Consider the following 16,233-nt stretch of genomic DNA (forward strand, 5'->3'; position numbering starts at 1 on the left):
TACAAACCAAGATGTATAACAAGAAAGGAACTAGACATTAGGAAGTAGAAGGCCCACCAAATCCTTAGCGTAATGGGGAACTTACGCTCACTTGAATGAGAAAACTGGATGTGCAAGTAAGCAGAGATAAGAAACCAAGTGACTGTTCTGAATGAAAAATCCAATTGGGCAATAGTCTTTAGATTAGACCAACCAATTCTAAACCCAGAGATGCAATTTAACACGCATAGGAGAAGATCATGGGAAGACAGGAACATGCAAGATATAAGGGCCAACCAATAGTATAAAAAGTAAGTATTCTTCAACATTGGTTTTGAATTATCAAAGGTTATTGTGGGTCTCTTGCAAACCCAAAAAATGAGTAAAACTAATAATAGAATTAGGTGTGCAAAAGCAGAAAACCCATGTAGGAAAATGGTTGGAGAATACTTTGAAAATAATATCCAGATATTTATATCATTCATTGATCCTTCAAAAGCATCCATGTTGGCAAATTCCCTTTTCTTCTTTTTGTAATTCGGTGGCTTAATTTAGACTCCTTTATGAATCCTATCAGATACACCACATTTTGAATTGATGTAAGTCCATTGCCAAAATGTTGTGGAAACTCTAGCTTATAAATATCAACCATTTCCACCTCATCTGTTCTAAAAAGACTTAAGACCAATATTGAAATCTCAATATCATCCTTAGATGTAGTTGAACCTGTTACCAAACAAGCAAAAGATATTGTTTGAAAATATATAAAGAATAAAAGAATCAATAAACTTTCCATAGAAAATTTAAGAATGAAAGAAGTTGCAATGATATATGATTTAGTCCATATCCAATAAACCAATAAATATTTTAGAATTAACCTATTTCAGCAAGATGCAAGGAAAAGCAAAGAGCTTCAGATCATAAGATTTCCAACTGAAGCATAGCAATAGAATTCTATATCAAAATAAAAAACTGAACTTCCAAAATACCAAATCGACATATAAAGTTTTAAATAATGCAACCATGAAACAGCATGAGCAACATAATTAACATGGGAATAGAACTTTCAATTGTTGACATACAATAGTCTGTTAGCAAGACACCTTGCCAAACCATTGGTGCAATTTAAGGATCACCAAATGTGAGGGGGAAATGTTAGTGATATAGCACTGCAATTCATCACACTCAATCTGATTTCATCTATAAGTTGACAATTAATTGATCCGTGCGCTAAGTGAAGTGAATCATTCCAATCCATCTCATATGATCAATGCAAGTTCATTTTGTAATAGAACCAGATTTCCAAACAATGATAGAGAGAGAAAAAAAAAAAAAGGAGATCGATAGTATTTAGATTCCTAGTCGATCCCACAGATATATGGTAATAACTTATAAGGTCTAAAAATAATTTATAATTACAAGTAACTCCATAAGTATTGACTTGGCGCACATAACTTCCTAATTATGACTAATAGCTAAAAATATACAACAATTCTACTTGTGTGAAGCTAGTCTTTCTCTATTCTGTTTAAATTCCAAAAGAAAAAAAGGGAAACAAAAGTTACGGAGCCCTTTTTGTCCCATTCATAGAGAAAGAAGGATGAGAAAAGAGCAAGAGTTGCATAAAAGAGAACTTTTCAGACTACAAGCCCAAGTCAGAGAGAGAGAGAGAGAGAGAGAGAGGTGCACCTTATTATTCCTTGTTGGTGCATTTCTTCAACGAACCAAAATTTCCCCCCTGTACCTCTTCAAAGAAGTTGGACCGTGGCCTCTGCTGGTAGCTTGTAAGTCAGCATGGGAAGCGCTTAGATGTTTATCGGTGAGCAGAGGGACCATTTTAAGTAACGAAGGTAATGGGCTTCTATGATTTTGCCACAAACTCCTGGCTTCCTGAGAAATAGGAAAGTGGCGGTCCCTAATCCTCAGGAACCCTTCATATTTCCTGAGAATTAGAAAAGTGGTGGGACGGTATCCCCAGGAACGCGCGTTCCAAGGATTGCACTGTAGAACAGGTTCATTCGCGGAAACGAAGACGTCTGTAGGTAACTGATAAGGAGAGACAAAAGGAGGTTAGGTTTGGCAGTTGGGAACTATTGGGCTTTACTTGGTTTGATCTTGCCCTCGCTACACTTTTGAGTAACTCTTGGATGACATCACTTTTCATTCTTGTCCAATTATTTTTGTGCATTCGACATTTGTACATTTTCAAAATCTGATGGTTGTGGAAGATTTTTGGAATTCAAATCCATTATAACCCCTCAAATGCCTTAAACTTCTACAACAGTTCGATTTTGAAATTGTACAAGTGTAATGTGCATAGAGAAAATTGCACAATTAAGAATTGAAAAGGATCTACGTCGGTCTATACTTTCAGCCCCAACTATGTTTCTCAAGTGGCAAGTATTGAAAAAATAGAGACTACCAAGTGATTATTCTAGGGTGCATGGACATACATGAGAGAGTATACCTACATATAAGAAGACACATTAAATCTCATTTTGGAATTTAACTTGTGGTCAGCCCACATCGTTTCATAATCATCTAATGGTCAGATATTCATGTTACCGTTCCTCGTGGCAAATAAGGTCAGAGCATGTAGTTCTACTTCTAAGTGATGGCGTGCCGAAATACTTATTAAAAGGGTGGCAATTGGGATTGGAATTGACTGGAACATCGGTTCTAGTCTTACACTTTAGAATGATTTTTATTTTAGAACTGAAACTGGATCAAACCAATCAAGCTTCTCTTTCTCTACTTTTCTTAAGCCTTGTAGCTGCTGGTCAAATAAAATGTATGAACGCGAGAAGATGACAGACCTTCCAGGGAGTCATCCCAACCTTGTGTGTTCCACTTAGTAAGTATCAACCTTTTTTTCAAACAGAAACTGATTAACCTGGAGCTTTGCAAGTCTATTCAGAATGACTACAATGATGGCAAAAACTGGTAGCAAATATCATATAGCCATAGATGTGCAACTAGCAAGTGCATCAGTTAAAATTGTACAACTAAAATCTCACTGATGTATTTGTCATACACGATTATTCAGAATGCTTCTGCAAAATTTAATTTTTCCCATTGTACAAATTGGAGAGCACAACATACAACCTGGAGAATATTTTGTGCAGCTACATGATGCATCAGTCAAATTTAATGACACCTATTTTAACTCAATAGTGTCTTTTTTAAACGTTGCCCTTCACTTGTTTGTTGCAGTCTGACCTGAAGTGTAGAGAAAATTAACCAGAAACAGCAACCCATTTCCACCATTATTAACTTATGGGAAAGTCTCCCCCCCCCCCCTCCCCTCTCTCTCTCTCTCTCTCTTTCTCTCTCTGTTTTGAAGCCCATGTAGAGTTTGAGCTTTCCAGTTGGCTCTGTCCAAAATGGGAACAAAATACTATCAGATAATTCTGGCATCCAAGGGAAACCAAAAGTTTAGCAGTTCCAATAAAGGAGATTTAAATAATTAGCAGATCATAGAGGAGTGATCTTGGCAATTGGTGCTGAAGATCATTCTAACTTGGATTCTCTACTACATAAACAGTAACTTGTAAATCAGAATATCAGGGGAAGCACCAAAAGTTCCCCAATTGAGCCCATTGAAAATGATATGAGTCAAAGCCTACACACAAGATAAAACTAAAAATATGAATCATACAACTCATCACTGTTGAATTAAACACCACTCCAGGAAAAAAGAAAAAAAAAAAAACCAGACCTATATTTTTTTTCTTTTTTTGCTTAAACAGGCCAATAGCCAAACCTATGTACTTGAAGATATAACTGAAAATAAAATTTATCACCACGAAATGAATCATACAACTCACCACTGTGAAATGAAATAAAAAACCCAAAGCATATGTCATGCCTCTTTGTCGAGGTGTTCTAACCATGCTTTCCCAGTCACATCCCCTGTTGATCCTAGACCAAACCTTCAGATCTTTCTGGAATTCTGGTCGTGCAACTAAGTTTACTGGTGTGTATGTAAAGGATACCCTGTCTTGGTGTATAATTTTGATCAGCGACTTTCAGGCTTCCTTTTTTATTGTAGAATTGGTTATGTGCGGTATGGGTGCAACAGGGCACGCTGGACCGAGTTTTCTTTTGATTTCAGGTTATTGTCATGCTGGAAAATTGATTAACAAAATCATATTGAAACTCAAAAGGCATAGTAAGCAGGCCAAAATAAGCCATTATTTATCCTTCAAATAGCATAAGCAGTAATATGTATAGTAACATTAACAAGAAAACTAGAAGATAATCAAACTTCAATTGTTTCTCAGCCTAGAGTCTTTGTCCAGACTATTCCATTCTCATTTATCCAATGACAGACTTCAATTTGACCCGGGCCAAAACCTAGCAACTTAAAAGCAAGATGATTTGGATTCCAAGTTGATGTGTCATGATGGCATGCCATGATCGCATGATTCACTTTCTTCTTAGCATGTATATCAACTGCATAAACTTTTACTTTCTGTAAAACATGGCAATAATAGACTTGAAATATGAATGGCTGGCTATGACATAAGGCTGGTGAATCAGAAAGATTTCCATATATGAGTTTCACAACTCCAATCGTGACATTCTCATAAGATCCTTCGATGCTTTCAGTACTCCATACATGTACATAGTGTCCTAATTCCTCGACGATAAAATCAATCAGATCCTCGACGGAAGTTGCACAAGTTCTCTTCTCACCTCGAATGGGGCTCTTCTCACATATCTTGAGGGTGTCTTGAATATATTCATCCATGTTTGATTCATCTATCACACCAAAAAGCTTCTTCAATTTCTCAATCCGGGCAATGGAAAATGGGATTTTTGATGCCAGAGATCGCGGTAAGAATGATTTATATGACATTGGGTCCCTTAGATCAGGGACAGCTATGACACTTCCCTCTTTCACCATTGACTTCCGGAAATATGGCAATCCACCTTGGCTGGCTACTGACAGGGCTGCTTCATTAGGAAAATCATATTTCAGTTTGTCTTCATTCCATGGGGCTATTGGTGGCAAGGTTGTGCTGTCCGTTGTTTTCTTCTCCAGTGAATTTGTAGAACAAGCAATATTAGCCTGCTTACAAAATAAATCAAGATGGGATGCCAGTTCATTTTTCTCTATAATTTTCATAAACACCTCCTCTTGATGGGGGTTTAATGAAGAAGCCTTTTCAGCTAACCAGTGTGGAGGATGTGAAAGACCGATATGCTCTTCCCAATATTGCATGAAGGCACTTTCAGCTTGAGAACCCTACAAGTTCATGGAGAAAATATAACAACTAAATAAGAAAAACAGAAAAAAAAAAAAATAACAAAGTTGAAATGAATGGAAAATGGAAAAGCATAATTTTTCTTACACTAAAGTATGCTACTACCAGAAGTCCAAGCAATAGAATGGGACGTGTCATGGTGGAACTGAAACAGTGAATGGGAATGATTTGGTCTGCGCCTTGGCGGAATGAGTTGGGTCTGCTAAGTGGAGAAGGTGTTTGAATTTATAGAAGAAAATTTTATGTAGTGCAAAAATAAAAAAGAAGTGGGAAGTGTTCGTCGATCCCCTAAATGACTAAATTTACGCGTAATTTCCTAATTTTCCGTATATGAAAGTGAAAAACTTCTCTTTTATGACTAACTTGAAAATAAAATTCCTAATAAAAAACTGCCCTTCAGCATTCAATATTTTTAAACACTAAAATAACTCCTTAATTCTGGGTCATTCTCATGGCTGTTTTCTTATTTGGTTAGGTCTTTGTGCTTAACTGTGGTAGTGTACAAGAAAAAAGCTAATCATTAATGGTATACATGAGCAGAAATTATGGAGAGAACCCAACACCTGGTGTTGTCCACCTCTATCACTAATGGATCTGTAGCTTTTTCTCTTCGGACTATTGATTTGTTTAGCTGAGAAGTGAAGGGTAAAAAGAAGAATCTTCAAGGGGGGAACAATGAGTTAATTTGATGCAAGCATACTCAATCCCAAGGGGTTAGCATAATTGGATTAGAGAGGATACGGTACTCCGCCTCAGGAAGCGAGATCCTATGTAAGCAGTGTCACAGTGACCCCAGGGATTAACCGGATCAAAGATCCGGACACCCTGGGTATTAAAAAAAAATAAAAAATTAGAGCATGCTAATGACGTAAGGGATTTTTCCCTTCTTATCTTTTGAAGTTTGAAGCAATTGTTGTAATTCAGCTAACCTCACTTTGTCAAACAATTTTCAAAATACCAGGTGTTGGGTTGTCTCAACAATTTCTGGTGATGGCTTTTCAAAATACCTCTATCAAGGACCATTGGGTGTAAACATATTGGATTTGAACTTGCTTTTGATGACCTTTTAAATAAATATTTTTTAAGTAGGCCTCACTATCATGGATTTAGTTTTTGGTATCGATATCGGTATTGGTCTCTGTTGATATTGATTCGATCCAGAGGATCGGTGTGCATCAGTCATTTTTACCCTTGTTTTTCAGAAAAAAAAAATGTTTTTTTTACTATTTTAACCCTGAAAAGATACAGATAACAAATCCGGATTGGTCATGGATTGGGGATTGATAAAAAAAAATCAACTACCGAAGCAACCCCAAGAAATGGCATTTACAAGTCCAAAATGCCCGATTATAAAGATATAGATAACAAGAAAATTCACTTTTACTAATGAAAACAAGAAACAAGAACTAAAGAAAAGAGTATGCTATAAAAGGGATCCAAACCTTCCCCTGTCAAAAGGTTATAGATTACTTAATTCCTCTGACGGTCCTAATTTATTGAAAAATGGGTTGTGGGAAATTTTCTAAAACAGCATTACATTCATAAAAAAGTAGATGTCCTGATGTGTAATTTAGTTAAGAAGATCTTTTTGTGAATAACTTCAGCCATACGTTTTTGAGGTTAGAATAACATCCCATATGGTTGGCTGGGGGAACAATTCAAATTGCCACTCTAGGATCTAATTTTGAGACTTTCATGTTAGAATGCATGACCATGAAAGGAAAATTTTGAGAATAGAAATTTAACTAGAATTGGTAAGAAAATTTAGGCACAGAAAAGCTTTTTTATCATATAGAGTTTTAACAATATATTCAGTTTGGCTTCATTTCACTCCGCTATTGGTGGCAAAAGTTGTGCTGTCTATTGTCTTCTTCACTAGTGTATTTGTAGAACATACAACATTGGCCTGCTTGCAAAATGAATGCAGGTGGAAGTGGATTCATTTTTCTCCATAATTTTCATAAACACTGCCTCTTGAAGGAGGCTTAATATAGAAGCCTTTGCAACTAACCAATGTAGAGGGTATGGAAGATCAATATGCTCTTTCTGGTGTTGTATGGAAAAATTTTCAGCTTGAGATTCCTATAATTTCATCGGAAAAATTACAACTAAATAAGAAAGATAAAACAGGAACAAGCATTAAACAAGTTGAAGGGAAAAGAAAGGTTTATCCAATCATAATGATGGTAGAGTCTCTTTGGGTTGGAGATCTGAAAATGAATGGATGATAAAAGTCATTTTTCTCTCTTATCATAATGCAGTGAGAAGCATCTCGCAGAGTTGGCACCATGCAAGGATACAAAGAGGAAGATGTGTGGATCGTGTTAAGGATAACGATTAATTCAAATTTAAATAATTTTGAATTAATTTAAATTCAAATTCAAATTATTTGAATTAGTCAATCCTAATCTAATCGTAACTGTTGTAACAGTTCCAAGATATGCTCTTCCATAATTATTATCTTTTGAAATTCAAATTCATTCAAATACTATAAATATAACATCCACCCATGTCAAGGGTAAGGGAGAATAATTCAAATTCAAATTCAAATCATGTTTCTCTTCTTTTCATGGTATCAGTCGACCAAATGATTCCTTGGTAAACTCTTCTTCACAATGTCATCCTCTTCATCCCTTCCTGTTGTTCAACACCACCTCAGTCTGAAGCTTGCCTGAGACAATTTTCTTTTATGGAAGACCTAACTCTTCCCACTTCTCCGCAGCCAGGATTTAATGGGATATCTTGACGGCTTCATCTTCTGTCCCTCTCAGATGCATACCCCCACAGAAGCGACTGCTGTTACACCGAATCCAGCTTATGCAGATTGGATTTGGAAAGACCAGCTTGTCTTAAGCTGGATAATATCTTCTTTATCTCTTGAGATCCTACCTTATGTTGTCGGATTGGCCACTGCTGCCAATGTTTGAACAACCCTCCAAGCAACTTTTGCCTCATTGTCGCATACGAGTATTCTCCAACTCCATATGCAACTGCAGAACAATAAAGGTGATAAAACTATTTCTGCCTATCTGCGTGAAGTCAAATATATCTTAGATCAATTGGCTGCTGCCAGTCGACCCTTGGGGAATGCAGAATTGAATGCAATTGTGTTCCGAAATCTGGGTCCAGATTTTTTTGATATTGTAGCTGCTCTTGCTACAAGGGCGGATCCTATTTCCTTTCCCGAACTTCATCGACTGCTGTCAAGTCATGAGTTATGCCTCAAGTTTGCAACAACACCAGTAGAGGCCAACCTCAGCACTTCCACACCCTCTTACACCCCTCCATCACCGAACCCCTCTTCTAAGAAAACCTCTTATTCCCCAAATTGTGGACAAAATAATCGTTCCAAAACCAAAAAGTACCGATGCCAAATTTGTCAAAAATACAATCACATAGTGGCGAAGTGCTATTTCAGGTATTCACAATCCTCCAACAGTTCACCACCTGCAGCTAATATGGCCGGCATTCTACCTACCCATCACAATCAGCCTGGTTTCCTGACACAGCTGCCACACACCATATGACACCTGACATCTCCAATCTATAGATCTGTGCACCACATACTGGTAACGAAACTCTTCATGTAGGTAATGGAACAGGTTTAGAAATTACATATGACATTGGTGTGGCATGCATATTGGATTTGGGTCCTCTTCATGTAGGTAATGGAACAGGTTTAAATTCTCTGAAATACTCAGTATTTTAGCATTAGTAAAGCACCACTGGATTTTATTTTCACTGATGTATGGGGTCCTGCTCCAGTTGAGTCAATTTCTGGTTATAAGTATTTCATAATATTTGTTGATGATTTTTTGAAATATACCTGGTATTACCCATTTCAAAATCGGTCCATGGTTCCTTCGATTTTTGAAATATTCAAAACCATGGCTGAAAAAAAATTTGAAAAATCAATCAAAGCGGTATAGTCAGATTGGGGTGGGGAATATCGAAAACTCAGTAATATTTTTTCATAAACTAGCATCCTCCATCGTGTAGCCTGTCCACATACACATGAGCAAAAGGGAGTGGCTGAGCGAAAAATTCGCCATTTGTTGACACTGGCCTGACATTACTAGCCCATGCCTCCCTTCCATTAAAGTATTGGCCTTATGCATTTGAAACCACCATCTATCTCATCAACCATTTACCAACTCCAATCATAAACAACACCTCACCATTTCAAAAACTATTTCGTCAACAACCATATTACAAATTTTTAAAAAATTTTCGTTGTGCAGTTTTCCCATTATTAAGGACCTACAATTCCCATAAATTTTCGCTCCGCTCTACTCCGTGTGTGTTTTTAGGCTATGGTCCAATGCATGTTGGGTACCGTTGTTTGGATTACAAAACCGGTCGCATGTATATTGCACATCATGCTCAGTTAATTGAAAATATATTCTCATTTGCATCCCTCAATTCTCCCCATTCCTATAATCCACCACCTCTTCATCCTTGGTTGACTATTTCTACAGCTGGTACATTCTCCTCAAGTGAAACTCCTACACATGGTAATGATCTTCAACCCTCATCCCCATCTTTACAAACCACCCCCTACTACTGACCATTCAATGCCAACATTATCTAATTTCAATAATGTTCCAAGATCTAACACTTTGATTTCTAGTCTAGCTAATGACATTGCAGAGTCGCAAGAGCTCATACCCTCAACCTCTTCACAACCAGTTATTTCGGAGGACCCATCACCACCAGTCCAAAATCTAAGGACCCATCATATGACACTACGTCAAAACCCAAGGCCCTCATCTAGATATCCTTTGGCTGATGTAATTTTAACAGAAATTCGGCCTGAACTAGAACCCAGTTGCTTCACAGAGGCCAATAAACAATCAAAATGGAGGGATGCGATGCTTCAGGAATTCAATGCCCTGTTGAAAAATAGAACATGGATTCTGGTTCCACCAATACGAAAGCAAATGTGGTTGGATCCAAATGGGTCTATCGCATCAAAAGGAATGCATTTTTAAATGGTTGCCTAACTGAAGAAGTCTATATGCACCAGCCACAAGGCTTCATTAGTCAGGATCGGCGTCACCACATTTGCAAAATCTAGAAATCACTATATGATCTGAATCAAGTGCCACGGGCTTGGTTTCACAGATTAAGCACATTATTGGAGTCACTAGGGTTCACTGGATCTAAAACCGATGCTTCATTGTTTATACTTCATCGACACACTTCTTCCATATACATATTGGTATATGTAGATGATATTGTAATCACTGGCTTAAATCCTTCCCTCATTGAGGATATCATAAACCGGTTACACACAGAATTCTCAATAAGAGACTTGGGTGAACTACATTATTTTTTGGGAATCGAAGTTCTCAAACATCCTACTATGCTGCTTCTCTCTCAACAGAAGTATGTTACCAATCTTCTCCAATGGACCAACATGGAAGGTGTAAAACCGGTTCAGACCCCTATGGCTACAAATACCAGTCTTTTAACTGGTCAAGGAAAAACATTAGAAGATGCAACTTTATACAGGAGTACAGTAGGTGCTCTGCAGTATGCCACATTGACCCAGTCAGACATTTCTTTTGCATTAAACAATGTCTGTCAATTCTTGAAGGAGCCCACAGAAGAACATTGGAGTGCTGTGAAACTGATCCTACGCTACCTAAAGGAGACAGTTACACATGGATTACTTATCAATAAGAACTCCTCCAATGAAATCCATGCTTACAATGACGCAAACTGGGCTGGTTGCCCCAATGATAGACGGTCTACAGGTGATTACACAATTTATATGGGTCAAAATCTAATTTCTTGGTCCGTTAGAAAACAACACACCATTGCCCGGTCTTCAACAGAGTCCGAGTATAGGGGCGTTGGCAAATGCAACGGCAGAGGTACAGAGAGGAAGATGTGTGGATCGAAAATCCAGAATTGATGGATAGTGCAAGGGCGTCATGCATGCTGACCTTAGACCTTTTTGACTGTCTTCTTAAAATATCTTGGTATATGAAATGTATGATGGTAAAAACTTCGTGTAAACCTGAACTATCACTAGGGAGGCCGAGTTAAAGTGTGTGTAGTGCAGGAAAGACAATGTAATAACTCAAAGAATTTTGATGCCTTTTCATTTGAAATGGTTGGAGAGAAAACTCAAACTTATAATAACTTAAGTACTCAAAGTTGCAGCGTACAACTTGTGAGGAGGAAGATTCACTTCTATTATGGTTAAAATAACTCTGCAAATCGTCCACCAAGTTTTTGTGTAGTAACTTGGAAGTTTGAAGCAATTTTTGTTATTCATCTAACCTCACTTTGTCAAACAATTTTCAAAGTATTACTGACACTCAAGGAAAAGTCAAATTGGTCTTAACCTTTTTTTTTTTCATTAAAAGATCAAAAAATTATATTAAAACTGAAGAAGGAAAAAATATAGTACATGAGAAAAAATTAACAACACTAAGAACAGGAAGAGGATCTGCGAGCTTCTTTCCCACCTTCCACATGGCCATCAGCAAGAAAGAGCTCCAAAGAAACTCAACCTATCAAAAAAGACAGAGAACTGCGTAAATCTATAATGGGGAAACCTATTGGCATCCCACTCCAGCTCCATAGAGATCAAAGAAGGCCAAGTCTGAACGGGATCAAAGATATCTAGTCTTGCTGCTGATTTTGCTAAGAAGTCCGCTATTGGATTAGACTCACGATAACAATGGGTGATTTTCCAACTGAAGCTAGGAAAGTAGATAAGCCTCTCCATCTTTGAAGATAAAACCAAGGAACTAGACATCTTATGAGAAGATTTACCACAGCCACGGAGTCGCATTCAATCCACAAATACTGCACCTCCTTGGCTTTAGAATGTTCAATACCTGAGATTACTGCGCCAATCTCAGCTTCAAAGTTAGTCTTCACACCAATTGCCTCTCAGAAATTCCATATCACTTCTGTTTTCTCATTTTTGAGAATTCCACCTATATCAGCCCTCCTTGGGTTTCCTAAAGAGCAACAGTTTGAACCAACTTGTAGGGAGTGGACACCAAAAAATCTCCATAGGCTCACTTCGCTTAAAAATCTCCATAGGCTTACTTCACTTACGAACAGGCCTTGGGATGCCAAAGTTCCTAGCACACAACACGTCCGAGACAGAGAGACTTAATCAATTTGCTTTATTAGGTAAAAAGGTCGTCGTTTTTGCCACTGATGTAGGCCAGGATCACATGGCCAAAATATTTGTAACTCAATGCGACCACCCTAAGGTGCAGAGTACTCAAAATATCTTCCATGATATCCGGAGTACTCCCCCTCGCATCAAGACCTGCAAGGATAGCTTAAGAGCTAGTCTGACTACTGGACAAAGAGAGAACCATGCAACGAGGCCAGCATAGTTCGAACTTATCCAGCTTGCACAAGAACTAGCAAGTCTGTAACACTCCGGCCCCATTACCTTGGCACAATATTGTCTTCTTTAGCCTATGGGCCTCAAGGCTTTAAAACACGAAGTGCTATGTTTAAAGAGGCTAGAGGTTATGAACTACCCGGCAATCTCTCCCTAGTCGATGTGGGACTAAAGTTTGCACACCCTCACTGAATTTTCAAACTCCTTGGTACTTACCGTATTCTTCGTGGGAATTCCTCACCATTCTCCCAAGCGAGTTTGGTACACTCGCCATAATTTTGAGTGTCACAAAGTCCTTAGTGGATTCCACCTCAACAATTTGAAACCATACCCCTTTAGTAGAAAGTGAGGTGGCAACTCCTCCTATTGTCTTCTCCACTGGGACAAGCCTCTTCAACCTTGGAAACTTTCGCATCAAGATCTTGATCAACAGAAAGTAGTTAGTTTAATTCATTAAAGGAAGGTGGACTGTTGAACAAGGGATGAAAACAGGAGAAAGAACTAGTGGGATTTCTCTACCATTAGTTTCTCTTTTCATCTTTCCTAAGCTAAGATCTTATGCAATCTAAGCTTGGAATCTTAGGGTTGAAGCTAGGATTTTAGGATTTTATTTGCCAATAAAAGGCCACCAAAGTTAGCTTCTATGGCACTAAATTTAATTGAAAGTTACTTGGTGCATTTCTTTTGAGCCTTGAAGAGTTTATCTTCTACAAAAAAAAAAAAAAAAAAAAAAGATTTCATCTTTGAAACCTTGAATAGAATCATTCCATCCTTGAAGAGTGGGAGCTTTCCTTATACTTCTTGCATCCTAGAAGAATTGCAAGACTTTTACTACTGCAAGCACATCCTAAAAAGTTGAGTTTCAGCCCTTTGCAATCCTATTTTCATCCATTTCATTTCATTTTAAGAATTGTGCTTACCCTAAATTAATGAGCCATTTCGAGTACCCTACAACAATTTCTGAGAAGTCTTTTGTCATCCAAATTGTAGGATTGTGAGTCCATGTTCATTAAGATTTGGAACCAGATAATTCCGACCTATATTGAGCAAGTTATCCTCATTTTACTTAGGTCGCGCAGAACTGAAAATTCTGCACATCAGAATGCATTTGTGTTTTTTGACCTTGTGTAGATTACTCCCCAGTCCGTTGGTTTTAGCAGCCTTGAGACTTGCACCAGCCATATGGAACTATGATGTGATAGTTCCAATTATGGCATAATGGAGTATTGTTTGTCAAAACTCATCAAATTTGATAGCCAAACTGAATCACACATAATTATTTAAAAATTCCCCTTCTATTTATAGCTATTTATTTGTTTTCACTTTTTCATAAAAAAATTACTTACTAATGCACATTTAAAGCCTTTTTTTGCCGTCGGACCAAATCCAATGGGCCCTAACCTCGACGTTTTAAGATGAGACATTCATCTTACTTGTCCACAAATATGAGTTTCACCTGATTTGCCATATGGTAGAAATTTTGACGATGAAGAATTGGTAGAAATTTTGACGATGAAGAATACTGTTAATCAAGGGCAATTGGGTGTCAACATATTGAAGTTCTTTTGTAATGTAAGACCTTCTCAATAAATATTTTTGTAGATGGGCCTCATTATACATGTTAGGTAAGGTCGGGTAATGGTGGTGCCCCTTCCGAAGGCATCTCAACTCTACCCATAACAAAATGCATTTTACACCAACTACTGGTGCCCTTATGCACCCAATAAAAGGCATTTACATGTCCAAAAAAGTTGATTACAAAGATATATATAGATAACAACTAAAATTCACTTACAATTACACCCACTAAAACATGTGTATGATATGAACATAATCCAAAATGTTGTGAACTCAAGAAGTATTTCCCGCTCAAAAATGTATTTTCAAATTAAAACAAGAAACAACTCAAGAAAATCTTATTTAGTTAAAGGGACCCAATCCTTGCCCTTTCACAAGATTATAACTCACTTAATACCTCTATTAGTCCTAACTTACTGAAATTGTGTTGTGAGAAATTTTAAAAAACAAAAACACATCAATCAAAAAAGTTGATATCTTGAAGTGTTAATCAAGGAAAATTACACTCCCTCCTCTGTACTTTACCTAAATATCACTCTCCTTCCTTGTACTTCGAGACATAGTAGTGCTCTCCCCCGATGTAGACCATGAATAACATTGTTAAGTGATGACCTCAGCCTTACCTATTCATTTTAATCCCCAAATTACCCTTGTATCATGTGAGATTCTGAAATCACCCCCTTATGATAAGAGAAGTAAGTGACCCAAGGAAGCACCTCATCATCTTCTTGGTTCGAACATCGGTCACCTGCAAAGGTGGGTTGAAGCTCTCTCATCGTTGAACCTCACTAAATCCCTCTCCATTGTGTTGAAAATCTATGTTGCGTTGAAGCTCTATGTTGCGATGAACCTCTCTGTTGGAATGGTGACCACCTCCCCCTCCCACCGAGCCCACTTTTTCTCACGCATTGTTTCTGCTTCACTTGCGGGCCAAGGCTTAATTTAAGGTTGGACCATACTATGCCAACAAGTTATTCCATTATCCATTGCAGATAAAATGGTAAAGACGGTAAGAGAGAGAGAGAGGTGCGTGACCTAGGTTTCACCATTGAGGACTTTTCTCAAACACATACTTTACATATAAATATTGGTTTTTGGTTGCTTGTAATCTTTATTGTTTGCTGAATTTTCAATAATATTGATCTTCTAGCAAAAAAAATATATATATTGAATGATTAGTTACTCCATGAGACAAATCATATTTCACCCGAAGGTTTCTTGAGTAAAGATTTGTGGATGTGGGCGACGCTCATGTGGAGTGCACTAATGATTAAAGAAGCTTAGTTTAGCTCCAAACTAGAAACTGAAAATTCCCCACTATCGTGCTCTGTTTGGGGATTTTTCTTCCACTTCCCAAGAAAGTAGGCTAAGGCCTAAGGATGATAACTTAGATGGGAATTGAGTAGGACGGTGGAGGGAAAGGGATCCACACTTCGCCCATCTCCATTAAGATAGTGCTTGCAAGGCCATCACCAGCCAATATGCAGAGAATAGTGAAATGGGCAAAGACTGATACAATGAAGTTTCATTTCAGATCACTTTTAAGCTAATCAAGAATAAGATGAGAGAGATAAAGTTGGTTTTGTTGCAGCTTGTGAGGGAGTTATCATGGTCGGTGAACTTGTTTCAAGCTTCCATGAATGTGAAGAGATTGCCCATGGACCAATGACCTCCTCCCCCTCCCACCTATGTTATCTGTGTTGCATTGAAGCTCTCCGTTTCGCTGAACCACATCTGCAACTGCGGATCCATCAAGCCTAGCTTAATGAAATTAGAAGAGAAACACAAATTTGTTTCCGAGTTGCAAGTTGCATTCACTGATTTAAGAAGTTAATTCCTATGAAAATATATCACATCGTTTTTCTTTTTTTTGTTCCCCACGATACTCTACCCCAACAATATCTATATTTGTAGATGTTATGAAAGAAATATCATCTATGGAAGAATTTGGGTCATGGATCGAGCCAAGGATCACAACCTCGTCTACCCATCCTCTATATTGTCCTTTTCCTTCCGTCTTGCAAT

The 16,233-nt window shown here is 37.7% G+C and overlaps 3 protein-coding genes across 3 annotated transcripts in view; 1 reads left to right on the forward strand and 2 right to left on the reverse strand.

Moving 5' to 3' along the window:
* Nucleotides 1-4,148: 4,148 nt before the first annotated feature.
* LOC122081615 (polygalacturonase non-catalytic subunit AroGP3-like) lies at nucleotides 4,149-5,471 on the reverse strand. The gene is made up of 2 exons (XM_042648798.1): nucleotides 5,337-5,471; nucleotides 4,149-5,230 (listed from the first exon to the last, which is right to left on the reverse strand). The coding sequence occupies exons 1-2, from the start codon at nucleotides 5,385-5,387 to the stop codon at nucleotides 4,259-4,261; spliced, it is 1,023 nt and encodes a 340-aa protein (XP_042504732.1). The 5' UTR covers nucleotides 5,388-5,471; the 3' UTR covers nucleotides 4,149-4,258.
* A 5,197-nt stretch (nucleotides 5,472-10,668) lies between these two features.
* Nucleotides 10,669-11,169, forward strand: LOC122082169 (uncharacterized mitochondrial protein AtMg00810-like). Its single transcript, XM_042649646.1, has one exon. It carries the CDS (start codon nucleotides 10,669-10,671, stop codon nucleotides 11,167-11,169), a length of 501 nt encoding a protein of 166 aa, XP_042505580.1.
* Nucleotides 11,170-12,826: 1,657 nt separating this feature from the next.
* Nucleotides 12,827-16,233, reverse strand: part of LOC122082170 (ABC transporter C family member 3-like) — a 15,195-nt gene continuing 11,788 nt past the window's right edge. Inside the window, exon 5 of the mRNA XM_042649647.1 lies at nucleotides 12,827-13,051. Coding sequence (XP_042505581.1) covers nucleotides 12,827-13,051 — 225 coding nt within the window. The remainder of the gene's footprint in view (nucleotides 13,052-16,233) is intronic.

Source organism: Macadamia integrifolia, chromosome 6 (genome assembly GCF_013358625.1).
Source record: "Macadamia integrifolia cultivar HAES 741 chromosome 6, SCU_Mint_v3, whole genome shotgun sequence".
NCBI classification, from domain to species: domain Eukaryota; kingdom Viridiplantae; phylum Streptophyta; class Magnoliopsida; order Proteales; family Proteaceae; genus Macadamia; species Macadamia integrifolia.